The following is a 21,438-nucleotide window of genomic DNA, read 5'->3' as shown; positions in this document are numbered from 1 at the left end:
GTCTCTCACACCTATCAGGGACACGTACAGATAGACAAACGGAAGTGCCAAACCGCACAACACTTGTGCAGTATTATTCTGTTTCAATAACAGCAAAAGAAATGTGCGTTCTACTACCCAAGAGAATGTATATGTGCATACATATAAATGAATGAATGAATGAATGAATGAATCTTCTTTCAAATTTCAAAAGTCAAGAAATGTAGAGATTGAGAGAATACCACACGGCAGCAAAGAGACCTTGTTAATTGGCCCCTATTCACAAAAAGAGCTGTGTTCACTGGGCTGCAGTGGGCCCTCTATTGTGGCTCCTTCTCCCCACTGTTAACATTGTTGAATCTGCCCTGCTTCTGTCTTTTTATGTATTAGATGTCTGGACTGAGTCTAAATTTCTTCCCACTCTGTTCACCTCAGTAGCCCTTCCCACCCTGAGTTCATCCGTGCTGAAACTTCTGTCATCGGGGTCTCCTGACTGGGTGGCTGACTGCTAGCATGGGCTTCTGGACATCAACCTCTCCATCTCTCTTAGGCAATGGTAGCTCTAGGCATGAGTTGCCTGTATAAGAAGGCCTTGTATCTTTGGCTTGGAAAGTGAATACAAGAGAATGTTCTTGGGTGGAAAGTTCAAGGTCAATGAGTCAGGTTGGACTTTCTCCATAAGCAAGGAAATACACTCCTCGAGAAGATTGGGACTGGCTTGAGCCCAGGCTCGGGCTGTACCAGCAAACTCCTAGAGTTTGGGAAAGCCCCAAGAGTTCTACTTGCAGCTGGAGACTCCTGAATGATCTCATAGTTGGGGTTGTGTAACAGCCAGCAGGCTGGCTGAGACTGCCTGACCAGGCCTTGGTGGAGATACTCACGTCTGTTACATTAACCACCCCGATCTGTGGCTTGAACAAGTCAATTTTGAAAGTCTTCTCCCAGTAAGCGACAAGCTGCAGCAACAAAAAGGCCAAGTTAGATAGTAGACAGAGGGCTGGACTCACCTGCCAGCCCACTGTAGTAACCAGGTTTGTGATTGGTTGAATGCCTTTGAAACAATTGTGGACACTTAGGATATTGAAGGCTAGCTCCATCTCTACAGCACTTTATGCCTTAAATGAAAGGTGCCACAGCATGAGCTGTAACATCGAACATAAATTCTTCCACCACTCTCAAGGAGACTAGCACAAAGCTGGCCCAGGCCAACCCCCAAATTATAACTTGTTGGTAGTTTGTGGGTAACAAAAAAGCCATTTCTCTCTACCTCCCTTTAAATGTTCCATTCTTAGAAGCCCTTATCTTGTGCCTCTCTGTCACATGAGATGCCTGGGAAAACATGGATAGGCTGTAACTTGGCATAAGATGCAAACACAAGCCAGATCTCTTCAGCCCAGTGTGGGCTCCATCTGGACAGATTTCTGGCTGGGGCAGTCCAACGGGGCTAATGGAGTCCATGAAGCTAAGAAAATGGGGATGATGGGGCAGAAGTTTCCCTAGGAAATGCGGGGTTTGCATGGACTTGGGTGTTGTGGATCTGGAAATTAGAAATGCCTGGAAATTGCTTTGCAAGTACCCAGATAGATGCAGACTGACCAAAAAAATGACAGGTCATCTACAAGTTTGCATACTGAGACAGTAGGGGAAAACTGGAAATACACCCAACAGAAAACAAACCAGCAAAGCAATGCTGTGTGCTTATATGGCCGTGGCTTTCTTATGCTTACCCAGAGTTGTACCATTGACCTCAAATGTTATGGAAGTCTCTGCCTTTGGTTCATATAGGATTTGATGTTAGTGTTTTCTGTCTAATAACCAGTCATTGCCAGAAAATAACCAAATTGATATAGTTAGCCATACCAGAAGCAATCAATAGACCAAGCTTTAACTTTACTATAGGTCTCAGTGAGACTTCCACATCTGCTAGGTTAAGTTTAGCATCCTGATGTTGCCCTTTCTTAGTGGGATAGGGATTGTAACAATGCCTGTCTTTAGGGCTGTTGAGGACTCCCTCAACAGGAGGACATTTGCAAACAAATCACTGTAATTTAGTATCTATGTGTTAGTCTTCAAGGCTCTTGAAGAGACTCAAGTTCAACCCTATATAGTGTTGGGGTTCAGCATTCTTGTCCAATAGGGAATGTTCATTACAGTAGAGGAGTAGCTTCCTGTGTTATTTATTATTACTGGGTTCCTGTGTGGCATGAATTTTGTATGCTTTGTTCAAAACTAAGAATTATTAGAGCTTTCTTGCTATTTCTCATTGACAGAGATTATACTGGGGTGGTAAAGTCACTGTGCCTTCCATGTGAGCTAGGCACGACTCTGAGTCTTAGAGAGCTTGCGACAAACAAGCCAGGCATGGTCTCTGCCCTCAGACAGCGCGTTCAAGTTCTTAGCACTACAAAGTGTTCGCTTCTGGCTCTATTCTCTAATAATTTAGGTTGTCTCTGGAGGCTCAGGGAGAGATGGGTGGCGATTACAAAAGGACCATATTGTTGCTTAAAAGAAGGAATGCTCCCAGCTGCCCTGGATGGGCCTCTCCAAGAGTAGTCACCTCTTGACATCTCCGAAGTGAGGACACTGGTAAAATCTGGCCACTGCTGTGAGCACACGAAGCCAAGGTCAATGCCGTATTAAAAGCATATGCACCCACTCCATATGCAGTGGCCTCTAGGTGTCTTCCAATGTCTTCTACTCTTTCAGTTTGTCCCTCACGCTTGAAGACTTTGTGCTGAACACAAATATGGATGGCGAAGGCCACCAGGGATGGGGCCTTGGCCTGGGCCACTCACCAGTGGGAAGTCATCTGGGTCAATCCACAAGATGCTCAAGTCAGGGTTGTCAGTGTTGTCCCGGGCAACCTGTTTCAGGATCTCAAGGAACTCGTAGCCATCTGAATAGGGTTCAAGAAAGTTGAGTCAGCCAGTGCGTTCAGCTCTCCTCACGTGGAGTACGAGAGCATGGTTTTTCCACAGGGCTTTCATGGCCATCTGGTGCGTACCCTCAATTACAGAGTGAGTCTATAACATGAGTCAGATGGAGAGCCGCAGACATAAAGGAGCTCATACAGAGAAAGCCAGGGCAGTTTTAAGCAGAGAAATTGAAAGGTCACAGGGAAGTGGCCCCCTTTCTAAATGAAGATTTACCTTCATTTGTTCATCAGGAGATGAAAACTGAGTGGCCTTTGTGACAAAGGTCAGTCCCAGAGCAGAGGAAGCTCTCTGCCTGTCCCCAATAATCCTGTGTGTTCCAAGCATGTGCCATCCCTGGGTTCCCCACATCTGCTCTACGGACCCGGAACAGCTTAAAATTCCCAATGCCTTCAAACTGGGTTGGCCTCCCTCTGCTCCACAGCCCACTCCGGCACAAGCTCTGGTAGCGCCAGCTCTCTCTGTCCTCCGTCAGCAATATTCTCTGCCCCAGAGAGGGGATGAATCATAGGAAAAGCAGGGGCAGGCCTTCCGCACTTTGAGCCTGAGCCCCGCAGCACACAGTTCCTTTTTCCATAAGCAAAAATTTTGCAAGAACATTCAGTAAGTGATACTGGAAACCCTGAACACACCCCCACACACAACTAGAGCAGAGACAAATGGTCTGATCCTGGCAGGTTCCTGACAAAAAGCATTGAGTGTGTGTGTGTGTGTGTGTGTGTGTGTTTGTATATATGTGAGGAACATACATCATATGTGCACATAGTACACATGAAGAATCTCTGGGAGTTCAGGGAATCCACAAGAGAACTAATATTTTGTTAAACAGTTAAATTAAGGAAAATGAAAAAAAAAACCAGGGAAGCTCTTGGCAAGTCCCCTAGTACTTATGTAAGAAAGTCCTGCGTGAGCCACCAACGGCCAGTCCATCTCAGAACCTGAGCAGAGACAAGATCACGGTGGCAAATCTGATGATGTTGTCTTGCAGGCGGGAGGAGAGGGCCAGTGGTGGTGACCTGCTTGGAACAAGGACCACAGAGGCAACAGAAAAACAGATTTCTCAACAGATGCCAGTGTGTACAAGTGACGGTAATCCCACCCAGCTCTGTGTGGGTACCACAGTGACTGAGTGGGGCTAGAGGACCAATTGTAGGATCAGCTCCTACCAGGCAGTAGTATACAGCTCAAAAGAGACATTTTAAGTTTGGTTCTAAACAATCAAGTTACGTATCTGTGATAGCTGAGTTTGTGGCCTGAGATTCACACCCCTCTGTACAAACACAGGGGTTTTGCTTTAGAGCCCACGTGTTTGCTGTTCGGAGGGTGGGGATGGGGAAACTGTGTTTCTTATCTCCTGCATGTGGGCATCATCGAGAAAGCCAAGCTTCCCTCCTCCAGCCTCAAATGTCCTTGCTGCCATCTGGGTACATTGTGGCCCCTCTTCTGAGCATGTGGTCATGTCTCAGTGGAGGAAAATAAGGGAATTCATGGGAGAGTTGTCTGTGGACTTGTGGATCCAAATGCATAGACCAGAAGAGAGAATTCCCCCAGACCCCGCAATTATGACTGCACATCTCGGAGAAGAAAAGGACAATAATTGAGGTGACATGGCCAGTTCTCTGGAAGATGAAATGAAAACGGGAAAAGGGACCTGGACAGGTTTTACAAATCACAAAGAGAGAGAGGTCCAACAACACAGACCATGTTCAAGTAGCTGAGTAAGTGTGGACGGGGCCTCCTGGAGGGAGAGCAGAGATTCCCATGCCAAGGTTGCAGAAGGCCATACCTATGACCAGACCTACAGATGCTGCCGTGTTCTGATGGAAAAGCTCACATAATGCTGGGATTTCATTAAAGAAACATTACATACAAGATCACACTGCCCCTGCTGTCTCTATCCTAGAACAGGTTCAGCGATATATAAAAAAAAGGTACATTGAGTAAAAAATTGGGTTCTGTGGGGTCAACTCAGTGATGCTTTAAGTAAGCCTAGAGTCTCCAGGGTGGCCTAAATAAAGAAGGCTGTGAGAACGACAGGCCCTTCCCAGCCCCTAGACTGCAGGTCTGGAAGTTCAGGACCGAGGGCTGGGGAATGAGTGTGAGGCCAGGTTTCCCACGACAAGCAACTGGCCTCTGGGAATTGCATCCCTGTGTGACGAGAACCCTGTCATTATCCTTTCCTGCTTCCCTGGCAGAGGTTGGTGGGAACAGGCCTGCGCCAGCCCCTAGGGGCCCAGGTCTAGGTCATTCACAATCATCTAGAGAAAGGCCCCATTTGCAGATGTGATTGTGTCTGAGACGGAGCTACGGCCCAGGAGCAAACAGGCCTATGGTGCTGCCCAGACTGCCCCTTCCTCGCAGCCTCCTCCTGGCTGCTAGCTATGCTCAGTCCATAGAGACTGAGGATGCTCTTCCTGACTCCACACTATGGGCAGCTGTGGACCAAAGGGTCTCTGCCTGGGCTTAGGAAAGTTGTGGCCCTACAGTGGCCTCCTGCCATTGTCCACGTGGAAGTGGGCATCTAGGCAGGCCAGAGGTGAGTATCACCCAGCTTGGAGACTCTCTGAAAGGATGTTCTCTTTTCCTTAGGCGTGCCTTTGAGTTTCCGCGTGCTCGGACCCAGAGCCAAGTTGAGACGCATAGGGGAATAAATTACAAGAACCCGAGGGAAAGCCCCATGGGTCCTTGGTTGTATAGAATTCTCCAAAAGCAGAATTCTCCAGACTTGGGTCTTGTGGGAAGACCGTGAGGAGGTCACAAGGCTGGGAGCCCCCCTTCCCCTTTTCAAAGAACTTCTACTTCAGTGAGACAGCCACTCAAAGCCACTCATGGGGCCCGTGGCTTTGAAGCAGGTCCTGCCATTTCTTACCCAGCATTCTTTCTCTGCTCTGCTTCCTTCTTCTCTTTGGATCCCAGAATTGGTGGGGAGAAAGTCAAATGATACATTTTCATAACTCAGAGACACATGGAGATAGGTGGAAGGACGAGCTGCTGGGTCATAGTCCCAGTTCTACCACTTCCTAGTCATGAGAGCTGGGGATGATGTTTAACTTCACCATACTTGTGCCCCCTCCTCTATATACTGGAGAATATGGAGTAACCATTCCTATCTGCAGAGTTGGTATTTGCTGGGCTTATAAGTAACATTCAGCACCCAGCAATAATCAAATAGTGAGGTTGATATATCAAATTTAAATTATAGAGCTCCAAGAAGCACTTAGTGCTCCTGTTTGAGACAATTGATCTCTAACGCATTTTTGCAAGAACCCCAGGGCAGGAAAAGCTCAGGGGCAGCAGGGCTTGAAGCATCCTTCCAGGGCCTGTTGCTAAATCTGCTCAGGGCTTGCAGACGGCAGCCATCCTTGTGTTTCTAGCTTGTTAGTGTGAATATTCCCAATGCCCTTAGAGGGTTTCCATCCAGCGCGCATTCATGTAGAACCGCTCTCAGCAAACCTTTCATCAAATATTGTAAAGAAGATGTCAGCCCAATGCAGACGCATCTGGGAGCAGCGAGGAGGAGGATTTTTTCGTTTGCAAACCTGTCCTTGCAGCTTTGCTCTGAGCAGCCCAAGAAAAGGTGTAGGCAGAGGAGGGTGAGGTGCAACAAGCAGCTGGCATGGATGGAGGGCACGAGAACATCCTAATATCCTTCCCAGCCAGGCCGGGGAAGCTCACAGCAAGTGAAGACTCCAGGTCACGCTACAGGGCCAGAGAGCAGACATGGATTCCTGCCAGGGAGACCCCTCTGCGCTCAGCCTTCCGCCGAGGGGAACGCAAACTCTGGCTGTAAGGAGAGTTCTTGGGGGCCAGGGCTCTGAAGAGACCAATGCTGCTGCCGTCCCAGAAGTTCACAGTCTGCATCAGGAACTTCCGTGGGCCCTAGGAGGATGCCTTGTTATTCACGGGACCCTCATGCTGCCAAGTGACTCGGCTTAGGTCTCACTTCCTTGGTACCATCTTTGGATCTCCCAGCCCTGGCCCTTTCCCCACCGCCCTGCAATAACACCGCACAAGCTTGCAGCCTCCAGCAGCTGGGTCGCTGTGGAGAAGGGCTATCAAAAAGAGGACCACACCCACGAGGAGCCCTCAGCAAAGATCAAGCCAGTTTTCTGCCGCACCTCTAGCCCTGTGATTTCGTGCACAGCACTGAACTGGCTACGTCTCTGTTCTCCCGTGGTTCAAATGTTGGAGGCAGAGGGAGGGGTGGAGAAGGAGGGAGGCACTCCGAAGGATCGCCTGGATGTCAGATGCCGCCTGAGAGGCACAGAAGTCTGCCTGCCTTGTGGTTAAGGGTGTGGACTGGGAAGCCAGACAACCCTCACTTCGTTCCACTCTTCCCCAGCCTGGTAACCTCCCTTGGCCTCTGCATCCTCAATTGTAAAAGGAAAATAACAATTGAACTTTCCTCGTTCGATTGTTGTGACAGTTATGGCCATCATCGCCACCTTCGTCACACTCCGGATGCATTTGGACGTCACAAGGGCTGGCAGCAAGGTTGACCTTGACTTAGAGACCCTGGGCAATGTGGTCCAGTGAGTGAGCTTTTACAGCTCACTTCCTCAGCTGACACCAGGATAATAATAATAATAACCGGCCACATGTATCACAGAGTGGCTTCGGGATTACTGTGGCTGTTTTCCTCACAGCTCCTCAACAAAGACATCCTTTCTCTAAGAAGCGGCTGCCATGCTGGACCTACCACCCTTCCTCTTTCGGAAAGTGGGTGCAGTCTTCTTAGGTAAGTCCTCCAGTGATCTTTTAGTCAGACCATAGGAATCTGAGTAACCAGCTGCAGGAATGCACCCTCCAGGACCTCGACCCAGTCTTGGGCCCCAAGCTGCACATCGCTGCCAGGTAGTTAAATGCTGACTGACCCCAAAGTCAGGGACTTTCATTAGAACCCCGTTTCAGTTAGAGCCCTGAGTGCCAAGGCAGCCCCTGCCTCTGAAAGATCACGTTCCTGACCTCCCCTCCCAGCATTGCTCTGTTCCCCAGAGACAAGCCCCGGCTTGGGATTTGGAGAGAAGGCAGAGCTTCAGGGCCCAGGGGTGTTTGCACAGGGAGGAGGTGGAAGTCCTTGCAGAAGCTTGATTCATTAGGGCAGCAATCTCTGTCAAACAGGTTCCTGCAGTTCAGGGAGACCTCTTTGTTCTATTGTTCCAGACAGCCAGACAGGCCTCCCTGCAACCCTGGGAGGGGGCAGTGGGGAGGCAAGGAAGCCCCCTGGAGTCTTGCCAGCAGGCAGCTGCCAGCAGCAACTCTGATCACACAACACCAAGGATCCAATTCTGTCTGATTATAGCCTGTAAACCTGGGGGCTGAGGGTAGCCAGGATCTGTAAAAAAAAAAAGCAGCTGACACTACAGGAAAAATTTTTTAAAAAAGCAAGTCTAGATCCCAGAAATACTTGAGGAGGATTCTCAGCTCTGCAAGTCTATGGTGGGAAATTCAGCCTAGCAATGGATACTTAAGAGACTAGCTCTCAAACAATTTGGCTTTGATGCAATAGAACATTACTCAATCTTAAAAAAAATAGTCAAGATATATAGATACTATATAGTGGGAATATATATATATATATAAACATTATGCTAAAGACAAGATGCCAGATGCAAAAGGTTATCCATTCTATGACTCCATTCATATGGAATGTCCAGAACAGATAATTAGACAGACAGTATGCAATTGGTGGTTACGACCTGTGGAGAGGGTCGGTAATGTGGGAGTGACTGTCAATGGGTATTGTTGGTAAAGGGCTGGAATGGGATGGTGCTGACCTGCACTGCCTTGTGAGGATAAAATTCCCACTCCGATGCTAGCGTTAAAGGGTGGCTGCTATAGGGCGTACATTGTGTTGATTTCCAGAATCACATCATTAAGAAAGGTCTAACTACTTGCTCCGTAAACATCTGCAGGGCACCTGCCCTGTCAAGCCTCTGAGGAATCAGGCTTGCACTGATGGGCGAGCCAGTAGGTCCTTTCTTCCCAGCAACCTTGTGTTCCCTTAGACTGGGTTGAACTTCTCTGTATCTTCGTCTGAAGCTAAGATCTGCTTTGTTGATGTTGGCTGGCTGGCTAGTTTTGGGTTTAAGGTATTTTGGGTTTTTGTTTGTTTGCTTGTTAGATTTGAGGCAGGGTTTCATGGAGTTCAGGCTAGTCTTGGATTTGACACATGCTTGAGGATAGTCTTGAACTTCTGATCCTCCTACTTCTACTGAGATGACAGGCCCATACCACCACACCCAGTTTTTGCAGCACTGTGGACAGAGTCCAGGACTTCCTGCACGCTAGCACTTCCCAGTCCTAATCTCTAAATAATGCCCTAGGGCAATGGAAGTTCTTGGCAAATATATAATTCCGCACTTTCTGGAGCTGTGGTTCCAAACCTAATGGTCCACCATGATTTGCCTCAGAGCAGAGCCCCATAAAACCACAGATTCTAAAGGTCTTGTCTGAACCAGCCTAAGGTGGCCTTTGCTGACATAGTTGCGCACCCATCAAGTTCAGGAAACCCTGCTTCAACTCTTTATGACCAAGGCCTGGTTGCTAGGCATCCCAAATGACTAGCCTTGACTCCCTGACTACATTCTGGATTGTTCCAGGCCTCCCCAACACGCTCCTCCTATCTGCTCTTCCACCTCCCCTCGGGAGGCTGTCTTGTGGATAACTGTTTTGGGGAACTAGCATTTTGACTCTTACAAAATTCACTGTTCTCTCCCTTCTCTTTCCGCCAGTGTTGATAAGACAGAAACCAGGGAACGTTGCCCACAGTGCAAGAATAGCTAAGTTACCCTTCCACCTGTAGAGAGACACTTGTACTCTAAAAATGGACTGTTTGCTCTGCCCTGTCCTCACTGTTTGGCAGAGTTCTCTAGACCGTTCCTATGCACATAGTACTTTCCAGAGGAAGACAATGTATTTTATCATTATGTTAAGGTTGGATTAGTGTATATAGGTTCGATCATAAACTGACACACACACACACACACGCACACCCTGTAAGGTTAGGATGTTTTAGTGCTCTCCTTGTGGGCTCATTCCCATTCTGAGTAGCTGAGTACAATCATCACAAGTTGCCCACGCTGACCTTGAACTGCTTACGCTCCTATCTTCTCCACAAAGCTGGGATTACTGCCCAGATGTGTGGCTGACCGTCTTTGCAGTTCTGTACCCCTGGCTGAATTTGCTGCTGAAGACTCACTCATACCGACCGGGTGGCCACTAGAGGGGGTCAATTTCTTGCTGTTGAACTGGCTGAGAGGGCTTGGAAGCCGGTTCCTGCTAATGGCTAAACAGATTAGTGAGGGTGGAAATAGGGGCTGGCTAGGTATCCTACCTGGGTCACTCCTCTCTGCAAAGGCCACTATGTGGATCCCGTTCAAGTCATCTTCCTGAAAGAGGAAAGAATCAAAGGTTCATCTCAAGAGAAGAGAAATATAAACGAGTGTGTCAGGGACAACAACATGGAAGCTGGCATGGAAAAGGGGCAGGGGACAGAAATGGACACTGAGGTGCAAAGGGGTAGGACAGGCACACGCAAAGGAAGCAGATGCTGATGGGTGACTGGCAGGGCACATGGAACTTTGATAAGGGACTCGGATCGGTGGATTTCTAAGACAGGACAACACACACAAGAGTCAGCAGTAAATAGTTCTCACGCCTGTGGTCTGGCGAGTCCAGAGCGCAGCAGCAGCAGCGGGAAATTGGAAAGCGTGTCAGTCTGGCTTATCAGAGGCTCCGGAGCAACAAAAACTCTGGAAGCAGCTCTAGGCAATCTAAGAGTTTCAAGACAGTTCTGCGAATGTGACAGTTCTGAAGTCCCCACCAGGAGATCTCATCAGGGATGGACCAGATCACAGGGACTTCTGAGCATGACTGGTGGATCCCGCACCCCCACCTTGAGCAGTAAAGAACCATCAACTCAACTAGGATCTGGGTCTCTGGTGCCCACACAAGAAAAGCAGATTCAACTAGTGCCTCTGGCTGGAGAAGCAGAGCCCCTGGAGCAATTCAGGGGTGCCGCTACGTGAGTGCATGGTATGAAGGATACCAGAAGAGGGTGTTAGATCCCCTGAAATTAGAGGTAGAGGCAGCTGTAAGGATAAGCTGATGTAGGGGCTGGGAACCAAACTCAGGTCTTCTGCAAGAACAGCAAATGGTCTTAACCACTGAGCCGTCTTCCCAGCTCCTGACAGGAACATTTCTATGAATGTGGGAGGCCCTAAGGAGAATTTGGAATTTGGGATGATGGTGGTTTTAGAGTGTTCCTGGGGAGAGGGAGCCAGAGCAAGGGAAGTAAACCTGAGGACATGTCAGATAGCAAAGAGCATTTCACAGATGCACATTTGGGACAGGAAGACTACCTGCCTGTCCTGCCTTCGTGTTGATTATTTACTGGAGAAGGAAGAGTGAGGGTTTGGAGCAGACTCTTGTATAACAAATGTGACCCTCTGGAGACTCCATGCTACGAGATGGAGAAAAAAAGTCCAATGTATACCGATGACAGTTGCCAGGAGAGAGAGATTCATTGGGAATCCTTCTGTCATATCAGAGTCGTCCTATGGGGGTAGGGGACTCAACCTCCCCCCATCTCCGTTTTCCATTTCGATTGCTTCTAATGCTGCTGCAATCCTATCTAAATGCTAATTTTTCCCCTTTGAGTTTGGCATGAACAAAACCTCCAAAAATTCTAAGATAGATTAAATAGAAAATATTATTATTAAAAACAAGAGAGTGGGGTCGGCATTGGCCGGGTTCTCTGGGGAATTGAATGTTACAGATATATATGTGTGTGCACCAGGTTATTAGGGAAACCCGACAGAGACCAGAAGGAGACTCTGACGTTCACCACTGTCCATTTGCTATGACCGCCAGACAGACTCCCCCAGTCAGGTCTCGTTAGGCGGCCCCATGTCCCTGTCACCTGCCATCAGTTGGAATTGAGCACCCGTAACACTGTGAAGCAGGCTTCATTTCTGCCTCCCCTTCTAGAATGCACTTGGAAATTGGTTTTAGAATTAAGAATCCATATTCATTTTCTGACAGGCTGCTCCAGGTAGGCCTGTCACGATCGTTAGCTGAGATGGGCCCTGGATAGAACACTATCAGAGAGACAGGGCATCTCAGGCATTCGGGGCACAAGCCTGTATGGGAAGGCCGTGCTAGATGCTGAGAATTTTCCTCAATAAACTCTTGGGGCAAGAATCCACGTGCAAACCCATGAGACAAGTGCACGTCATATACATATTCAGTACTTAAGGAATCTAAAGCCGCAGAGATAGTGGTGACCTAAGTGGGATTGACTGGTTCTGTCTAGCCCAGAGACCCTCTGTGCTCGTCCACCCTGTCCACCATAATGAAGGGACATAAACTGATAGCTTATCAACAACAGGAATCAGGGAGACTTATCTCTCACTGTTCTGGGGGTGGGAAGTCCAAGGTGCCCTCAACAACAAATTCAGTGTCAGATGAGGGCTTGCTTAGTCTCTGGTCTTTGGTCCCCCTCCTCCTTTCTTTTTCTTTTTCTTTTTCTTTTTCTTTTCTTTTCTTTTCTTTTCTTTTCTTTTCTTTTTTAAGATAGCAGCTCCCTATGTAGCCCCAGCTGGCCTTGAATTCACTATGTAGCCCAGGCTGTCTTCAAACTTACTAGCCTCCTTCTGGGAGTATATGCATGATTCACCAAGGCCAAATTAGGGCTTCTTCTTCTTCTTCTTCTTCTTCTTCTTCTTCTTCTTCTTCTTCTTCTTCTTCTTCTTCTTCTTCTTCTTCTCCTCCTCCTCCTCCTCCTCCTCCTCCTCCTCCTCCTCCTCCTCCTCCTCCGCCTTCTTCTTTTTTTTTGGTTTTTCAAGACAGAGTTTCTCTGTAGCTTTGGATTCTGTCCTGGCCTCGACCTCACAGAGATCCACCTGCCTCTGCCTCCCAAGTGCAGGGATTAAAGACACGCACCACCATCTTTTAAAACAGCAATTCCAACTATGAAGGCTCTGTCATGGCGGCCTGTGACCTTTCCAAAGCCCCCCCCCCCCACATTTGACATCAGGTTTTCAAAACATGAATTTGGGTGAGATACATATATAGACCATAGAACCAACAACAAATGACAGCGTAGTTTCTCTGAAGAAGCTCATTGCTGCTGCGTGCGATGAACGTGCTTAGAGGCTAAACGCGGCCCGTGCCCTCGGTGGCCGTGCCACAGACCCTAAGGAGCAGGGTGTGTGGAACCACTAGTCAACACCCTTCTGTCGGTCCCTCAGCTTTTTGTCTGCTCCTGCCCAACAATGAATGTCCTGGCTTGGGGTTGTGGATGGTGAAATTACTATTATTGTTATTATCTTATTTATGGTTATGATGGTGTATTATTATTATTATTGTGCGAGCTTGCGATGGGGAAGGGAGCGTGCCACAGCAGGCATGTGGAGGTCAGAGAACAACTGTGTGGAGGAGTCAGTTCTCTCCTTCCGCTTTCATGTGGGTTGTTGGAGGTTGAACCCAGGTTCCCCGGCCTTGTGCAGCAACTACCTTAACTAGCTAAGGCACTTCCCCTTCCCTGAGGCGTTAAACTTCGAGGCTATTTCTCCTACATAACCCTCAGCATTAACTATCCTAAGGCACTTTCCCCTTCCCTGAGGCGTTAAACTTTGAGGCTATTTCTCCTACATAACCCTCAGCATTAACTATCCTAAGGCACTTTCCCCTTCCCTGAGGCGTTAAACTTTGAGGCTATTTCTCCTACATAACCCTCAGCATTAACTCCGGGTAAGCAGCATTCGCTTGAATAACACTCTTCTTAACACAGAGTAACAATGTAACACACCGTCCTTGGGGAAAGAATGTTAGAAAACAGCCCTGCCGAGAAGAAACTAGTGTTATCTACACTGGCAGCTCTGTTTCCACGTCGGTATTTTGTCTGATTTCCTTCACCTCTGTGGAACGAACAGACTTAAAGAAAACAAGGAGTAGCTCCCCAAGGCAGTGGCAACACCTTGGGGCTAATCGAAGGCTCGTCAGTCCTAGCTTGGAAAGTATTCTGCATTGCTATATAGGAAAGCGTCCTTCGGAAGAGAGGCAATGACTCCCTAGGTAAAGGCACTTGCCACTAAATAGGTGACGAGTTCAGTGGGCCCCACATGGTGGAAGACAGGAAAACCAACTGCTACAGGTTGTCATTGGGCCTCTTCGTCGTCAGACATTGGTACCATAGCACACATGTACCCAACACACATACAAAATAAATAAAATATAAAATAATGATTTTAGATAAGTCGCTGGCCCTTATCCCTGTGGGCAGTTGGCAAGGACTCTGGCTATTGACACGCAGTCTCAGAAGAGTGGCAAGCCAGCACTAGGTTCCCATAGGCTCCCTTGCCTCCAAGTTCTCTGAACGCTAGAAACTATGGGTTCCCCTCAGATTTCCACACAGCAAATGCCACTAGCCAGCATTTTCTTCAGTGCTAAGGCAGGCATGGCTTTTTGTGGGCTGCTGTCTTAAAAACCTGCACTACTGCAGAGAGCTAAGGCTAAATTGAGTGAACTGGCTCACTCCCCTGTCCTGTGCAACTGTTTTGTAAGGCCAGCAAGAGTGGATTGCAGTGAAGGCTTTTAAGTCGCGAAGTGGTCCCTATCGGCGACACCTGTAGTTTAACTTGCTGTGGACAAGTGGCCCTTCGAGACGCTGCTCTTTGGAGCGGTGCCCCCCCGCTTGGGCACAGGGGCTGGGAGAGGCATGGACCTGGCTCCTCACCAGTCATTCTGACCAACTGGTGCCTGCTTTTCCTTTTCAAAACTGCGAAGACGTCTAGAAGGACCCGTGCTACCCTCTCCCTCTTTTGGGGATTTGAACAAGGGCTGGCCAGATCATGTGACCAGTCCAGAATGCAATGTTGGAAAGGAACAAACCGCTCTCGCTCTCTTCTTCTTTGTTTTGATTCAACTTATTCAGCGGAAAAAAAAAAAAAACAGTAAAAAGAGTTAGTGGCAGCAGAGCCAGGCAGACACATCCTGCCCACCTTTATCACCTCAAGGTGATAAATGTCTGTCTGTGTGGTAAGGGGAGGATTTCAGAAGCTCATAGGCTCAGGGGCAGGGAGGGGACACAGGCTTGGAAATCCTGGTCTTGGGTGTGACAGGGTCGGTGAGCAGAGTCTGGGAGTGGGGAGGTTTCTGCAGCTGTGTTCTCTTTCTCCCCAGAGACTTGGCGATCATGAATGTCCTCAGGATAAAGAAAAGAAGGACCGAAGACACCACAGACAAGAAAAAGCAATATGTGTTCTCAGTTTAAAATGGTATTTCAGATTTTGGAAGAAAGCCTGGGAACCTGTTCTAGGGTCAAGGGCAATGAAGAAATATAACGCCCAAGTGCAAGTGTCAGAATCTGCATTAGATGCTGGGCCAGTGTAAAAAAAAAAAAAAAGGCTTTCTCTTGCAACAAAAGATACTGGTGGGACTCCTGGCCAATTTGAGTAATGTTGAATATTGATTTCTGGATTGTTTCGTTTTGTTTTTAGAGGCAGGGTTTCTCTGTGTAACAGTACTGGCTGTCCTGGAACTCATTTTGTAGACCAGGCTGGTGTCGAATGATTTCTGGATTTTTATCCCTATGACCACGAGAGAAAAGCACTTAAAATATTTTGGGATTTTTTTTTATGTCAGCTACAGAACTCTCAAAGTGCACTGAAATATATTGACACATATGAATTTGCTTATGAGCATATTCAAATATATAAGAAGAGAGAGAAAAAAACCAAAGGGGTAAAATATCAACCTTTTTGAGGACTCTGGGTGAAGAGATAATAGATTTTTCCACATTATTTTATAAATCTGAAATGATTCGAAAGCAAAAAGAGTTTTTAAAAGAAATGCTTGCTTGCCCAGCTCCCAGCCCACAGGTTATGCCAAAAGATGTATAACTTGAATGAGGTCCGATACAAAACCATAAGCTTTCTGAAAACATTATGAGATTTGTGGGGTGTTGTTTTGCTTTTTTTGGTTTGTTTTACTTTCAAAATTTTAAATTTGATCATGTGGTTCTGGGGACTGATCTTTCTAGATGACGTCATGAAGGAATGTCAGAAGTCTGGACAGCGTTATAGGCGTTTGCCATTCCTTTACACTCGGTAACAAGCCCTTTAAAGATGAGTCCCCTGAATGTGTACTGTGCTTTCAGAAACAGAAGCAAGTCCAATGCTGGGAGTGTGAGTTCCTCCCTGGGCAACCATGGTGCCCAACTGTAAGTTTAAATTTAAAGTAAATAAATGTTTTCATTTTAATGCCCAACACCACAGAGGTAGCCTGTGGGGCGGGGACATGGCCACTTTAGGGAGGGATATGGAGAAAACATGAGATTTGGGTCCAGATAGCCTTGCATCCCAAGAACTAACGCTTATTAGTTCTGTGTCCTTGAGTAGTTAACTTCGGCTGATCATAGTTTTTCCCTATGTGAAATGGGCTAAAGTGGTATTTTTCCCACATCAGAGAGCTGGCGGCTCTAAGTGAGACACCAGCAATGGCCTAGAAAACACCCCCAGACTCTGGTTGTTTTTTGTCCATAGAAAGTCAGAAAGACCACGGGACATGCTTTAGATACAAGAATACTCAGTGGCAGATACTGGACTTGAATCCAGGTCTCTACGACTTTGTAGAATGGGCTTCTTCGACTGTGCTGCCCGACCCAGCTGGTGGCATCTGCATGGAAGCCAACCTCTATGGGAAATGAATTTGAGCAATATTTCCTAGAGACTAGTACCCAGGAGGATTATACTGGATCCATGGACACCTAGGCTTTACATGAGCACGAGGCCATCCATGTTCCCAATACTTCACTCTAGATGCTCAACCCGGTCAATAAGACTTGGCACTGAGAGGATTCCTTCTTGAGGGACACACACCACAAGGTTTTGCCATTTCCTTACCCAGGTTTCAAACATGTCCTCCGGGCGCAAGCGACGTAGGGTGGGTCTGCAAAAGAGAGGAGTTCCCTTGAGTAGGGATCACCACAGGAGACACTGAATTTCAGCTCCGCGCAAATTAGACGCTGGCTCGCTTTCTTGAGCCTAAGGAGCCCTAAATTCACTTCTGCCCCAAGGAAGCAGAGCTTTCCCACCTGCCCTGTCAGGAGAGAACTAGGCCCAACCTACTCAGCCTAGTCACAGACTCCTTAGCTCCAAGGAGCCCACTCAGCCTAGTCAGATTTGTTAGATCCAAGTACGTGGGGATGGGTCAGAGGGAGCAGAGACAGCTCCTTCCCACTGTCCCCTCCTCAAAGAAAGGGACCACTCCTGAGAACTCCAGAGTCAATCCTGAACAAGAAAATAGGGCACACAACAATTATTTCTATGCAGAATGCCAGTTTTAAACATTAGGGTCATCCATCAAAAACCTCAACAATAGGCATCATGTTTACCCCTCCCCCGGTGCTGTCTTTCCTCAGGGACTGTCTAGGTGTCGGGGTCATGGTGCTTCAGGTTTGGTGAGCACGTTTGTTCATGTCAGGGAGGAAGGAAAGGTGAGACCATGGACTCACTACCGGGGCCTGTGTGCCCAGGTGGCTCCAGAGGCAGAGGACTCGAGCTGGTAGGCCAGACCAGGCCAAGGCCTCTTGTTTGTGTGACTAGACCCTGCCCGGGACTCTGCCACACCCATTTGTTTACATGTGAACGAGGGTTGCTTATATGCTCCAAGCCCAGAGCTTAACAGCTGCGACAGAGGCCCTTTGACCCCAGAACTGTGTAAATATTTACTATGTGGTTCTTCAGTGAAAAATTTTTGTGGATCTCTGCTAGAGATGTTCTGAGTCTTAGCAAACATCCCTATCCCGGGAGCTGCCTGTAGAACTGGCCCTGGCTATATTATTACTTTAATCACTCAGTCTTACCTGCTGTCTGAGACATTGGGAGAATAACAACTCCAAGGTTGTAGAGTAGCCAAAGTTCCTCCCATAAAGCACCAGGAATGTTGCCCTACATATAGGAGTTGCCCTTATAACTGTGGAGTTTTGTTCCTATCTTACTCTTGCTTGGGTAGTCTATGAGGTAGTCTAACCCTACCTGCAAGTGTAGGGCCTCATTCAGAAGTGGTAACATCCTTGATATTGGCCAATGACTGCCAAAGCCACAGTGGCCAGCTCTGTTCTGTTGGGTGTCTTATTCTAAGCTGTTGTTCTTGGTGGCTTTGGACGGTTGGCCATTACCCAGATTCACCCCGACCCCCACAGGTACCTTTGATGCTCCGTCACAAACTCCACAATCTCCTCTTCTGTGTAGGGTTTGTTAGGGATGACACTGGGCTCATCCATAAACGGCTCGTAGAAGCCAACTTCATTCATCTTCAAGGACAACTTCTTTGCCACCTGTAACAGGCAGAAATCAGACAATCACTCACTGATTGCTGGCCTCGAGGAGCAGGGGGCTATCTACCCAAGAGAGGGTGCTTATCTTCTCTGGTAACAGCGTGAGCGCTTAGGGGTAATTTTAACTTAAATGTTGAAGTAGCAGGGACTCTATTGCTTGTAGTCTGGGCTGGGTTTAATCTGCCATCAAAGAAGACTCAATAGAAAAGGACTGGGAATAAGCATGGATACCAAGTGGGGAACACAAGTGTGTGGTTATCTTCCCTCTGCTGCGTTTGCCAGGGCCGGATGAGAGAGCCTGCTCACAGGGTGACTTTAACTGAAATAATTTGGATGGAAAAGTCAATTGATGGAAATCATTATCGTACACAGGTTCACAGAATCAAAAGCCAGGCCATTCACCTGTCCTTAATCTGCTCATAAACTCTAATTACTAGTTGAGTCGCAGCTTGGGACCTACAAGGGCTCAGTCTCTGTCCCAAGCTTGCTAGGTGTTTTGTTGGGCACCAAGAACTGCCTAGCCATAAGACAACTAACTAGCTGCTCTCCTTTGCCTAGGAGAAAAAGGCTCCCTGGGATCTCGAACTTTCAGTGCTAAAGTGCAGATTGTTCCCAAGGAGCCAGGACGAGTGGCTCACCCTATAACTAAGCTCAAAGAAAGCACCCGAAGCCTGGCAGATTTTTTTTTCTCTCTTGTTAAAGGGGCCACACACCAGTGCTTTGTCAGGGTAGAATGGTTGCTGTGTTTGCCTGCAGAGTTGCTGAGCTCAGGACCTCTCGTTGCGACATGCTTTGAGAGGCCTGGAATGTGCAAGGCTCAATAGGAAGCCAAATGCCATTCTCCGGCTCCGAGCCATGGTCCAAGAAAGCACAGGATAGAACAGTGGCTCCTTTTAAACTTCACACCACTGCCTAGGAGCTGACACCTGGTGGTGGTAACCAGAGCGCAGTGACCCAGTAACCCAGGGATTGGGACTACTGGGGGAAGGATGGGTGTTACACAAGCTCTTCCACAAAGAGGTCTATTCTGTGGAAACACTTCTGTCCATAAGTGTCATCACTTGCTATTAATTCCCGGTCGCTACATTCCAAAAGACAAGCTTCAGTTCCAGCATCCTAGGCAGGGTTGAAGCCAACAAGCCACAGGAAGAACTACAGTTAGGCTGGGCCTTGGTGTAAGCCCATATAACCCCAGCCCTAGGGAGGCTGAGGCAGGGGAATTGCAGATTCAACATCAGATTAAACTAGAGTGAGTTCAAGGCTAGTCTCACTTATGAAGATCTTGTCTCAAGATAAAGAGTGGGATGAGGGATGAGGTTCAGGGGTACGGAACTCTGTCTAGCATGAGTGAGGTTCAAACCCCAGCACACACAGAGAGAGAGAGAGAGAGAGAGAGAGAGAGAGAGAGAGAGAGAGAGAGAGAGAGAGAGAGAGAGAGAGGGAGGAGAGGGAGAGTCAGGAAGCAGGAGAGAGTCTTCCTTACACTTGATTGGGAGGAGCAATCAGACCATGGCCTGTAATGACACAATCCTTTGCACACCTACCCATGGTACAACAAACTTGAAAGTCCCAGGTCCTGCTCTCCAGGTTCCCTCACTCACTCATGTTCTAAGAGCCGGGTTTCTGGCTGATGAGAAACGATTACTTTGAACAAAAACTGTAATCCTATCAAGCATGTGGCTTGCTTTCTATGTGCTGGCCACCCCTGCAGAGAATTTAGGTTGGTTACGCTATGCAGTGCTCGCTATGAACGTGGCCAGAGTACTGCTCCGCTCTGTTTTACAGACGAAGAACAATTTGGGTGGGCGATTCATCAGGATGAGAAGGGCAGGGCCACATCTACACTCGGAGCGAAAAGTAAGCGCTCCCTCTAGTTTCTCGTATTCCGACATCCTTTACTTTTGAGAATTCCCTTCTCCTTGACCATGTAAAGAAAGGAATCTGTAGATGTTCCGTAATTAACTACATTGGCAGCCTGCATTCTAACGAGATGTTTTGTTGTCGTCTGTCATGAGTTCTCATTACTCTGCCCTACATCAGGGGAAGTCATCGTGACCTGAAGGTGAGATCTGGTCAGACCCACAGGCATGTGCATGTCTGTGTGTGCACAGGCGCCTGTACACAGGGTCTCTGGATCCTGGATGCTACTGCCTTAGTCTGCAATGTCAAGTCTATGGATGTAAAATTGGATTGTTGAGGCCTTAAATTCTAGTCCGGAAGAGCCTAAGATTTCCAACAGTCTCTTGGCTCTTTCCTCCCTCACCATCTGCATGGTAGCCCTGTACTTCTCTTTTTTCCAGCCTTGGATGATTGCATTTTGGATAGCAGGGACTGAAGGAGAGTTGGCCAATGGATTTATTAGCTCAGTTTGTCTGTAAGTATTTAGCAAGGCTTTCTTGCTAATTTCTTGTCCAGGGCAAGACTCTAGCAAAACCTGGCTCACGGGTGTTACAATTACATAATGATGCATTGTACTCTCAGATACCAGAGAGTTCCATAAAAATAAAATTGCCCATGGTTTTCTTTTCTTTTTTTTTTTTTTTTTTTTTTTTTTTTTACTTTAGTTCAAATAAAGCTTGGTACTTCCAAGCAAACTACAAAAGACAATGAATATTTTCCTGGCCTTTGCATACACGGGGATTTTGACTGTAACTTTGCTGCAGTTTAACAGGCCAGTCTCGTGGTCAGCAATGAAGAGTCAGGTGAGCAGGGACCTGGACCTTCTCCACATCTCTGTTCTCTATCAGCTCCTCCATGCCCCAGTGTGACTCAACAGACTAAATCTTCATTTCACTGGTCCCAAAAAGAAGAAGGGCAGCTTTAGGGTAGCCTGCACAGGGATCCATGTGGGTCCCAAACCCGCGTGTCTTGTAAAGGTCCCTGGGAGGAGTTTTTGTTTTGTTTTTGTTTCTTGTTTGCTTTTAACTTTAGAGTCCTAGGGCCAGAAGGATGGATCAACAGTTACAAGCATATACTGTTCCTGCAGAGGACTGGATCAATTCCCAGCGCCCATGTTATGGGGCTCACAGCCACCTGTAACTCCATTCCAAGGGGATCTGTGGGCTTCTCTCTCTCTCTCTCTCTCTCTCTCTCTCTCTCTCTCTCCCTCCCTCCCTCCCTCTCTCTCTCTCTCTCTCTCTCTCTCTCTCTCTCTCTCTCTCTCTCTCTCTCTCTTTCTCTCTC

General features: G+C 47.7%; 1 protein-coding gene across 1 annotated transcript in view; it reads right to left on the bottom strand.

The window, feature by feature from the left end:
- Positions 1-21,438, bottom strand: part of Casq2 (calsequestrin 2) — a 57,353-nt gene that overhangs the window by 327 nt on the left and 35,588 nt on the right. The window contains exons 6-11 of the mRNA XM_038310836.1: positions 18,125-18,255; positions 16,820-16,865; positions 10,571-10,579; positions 10,249-10,303; positions 2,775-2,875; positions 861-935 (exon numbers count right to left, since the gene is read on the bottom strand). Of these exons, the coding sequence (XP_038166764.1) occupies positions 861-935; positions 2,775-2,875; positions 10,249-10,303; positions 10,571-10,579; positions 16,820-16,865; positions 18,125-18,255 (417 nt within the window). The remainder of the gene's footprint in view (positions 1-860; positions 936-2,774; positions 2,876-10,248; positions 10,304-10,570; positions 10,580-16,819; positions 16,866-18,124; positions 18,256-21,438) is intronic.

This window comes from Arvicola amphibius, chromosome 14 (assembly GCF_903992535.2).
Source record: "Arvicola amphibius chromosome 14, mArvAmp1.2, whole genome shotgun sequence".
In the NCBI taxonomy this organism is placed as follows: domain Eukaryota; kingdom Metazoa; phylum Chordata; class Mammalia; order Rodentia; family Cricetidae; genus Arvicola; species Arvicola amphibius.
Note: the sequence above shows the minus strand (reverse complement) of the source record. Positions and strands in the feature narration are given on the sequence as shown.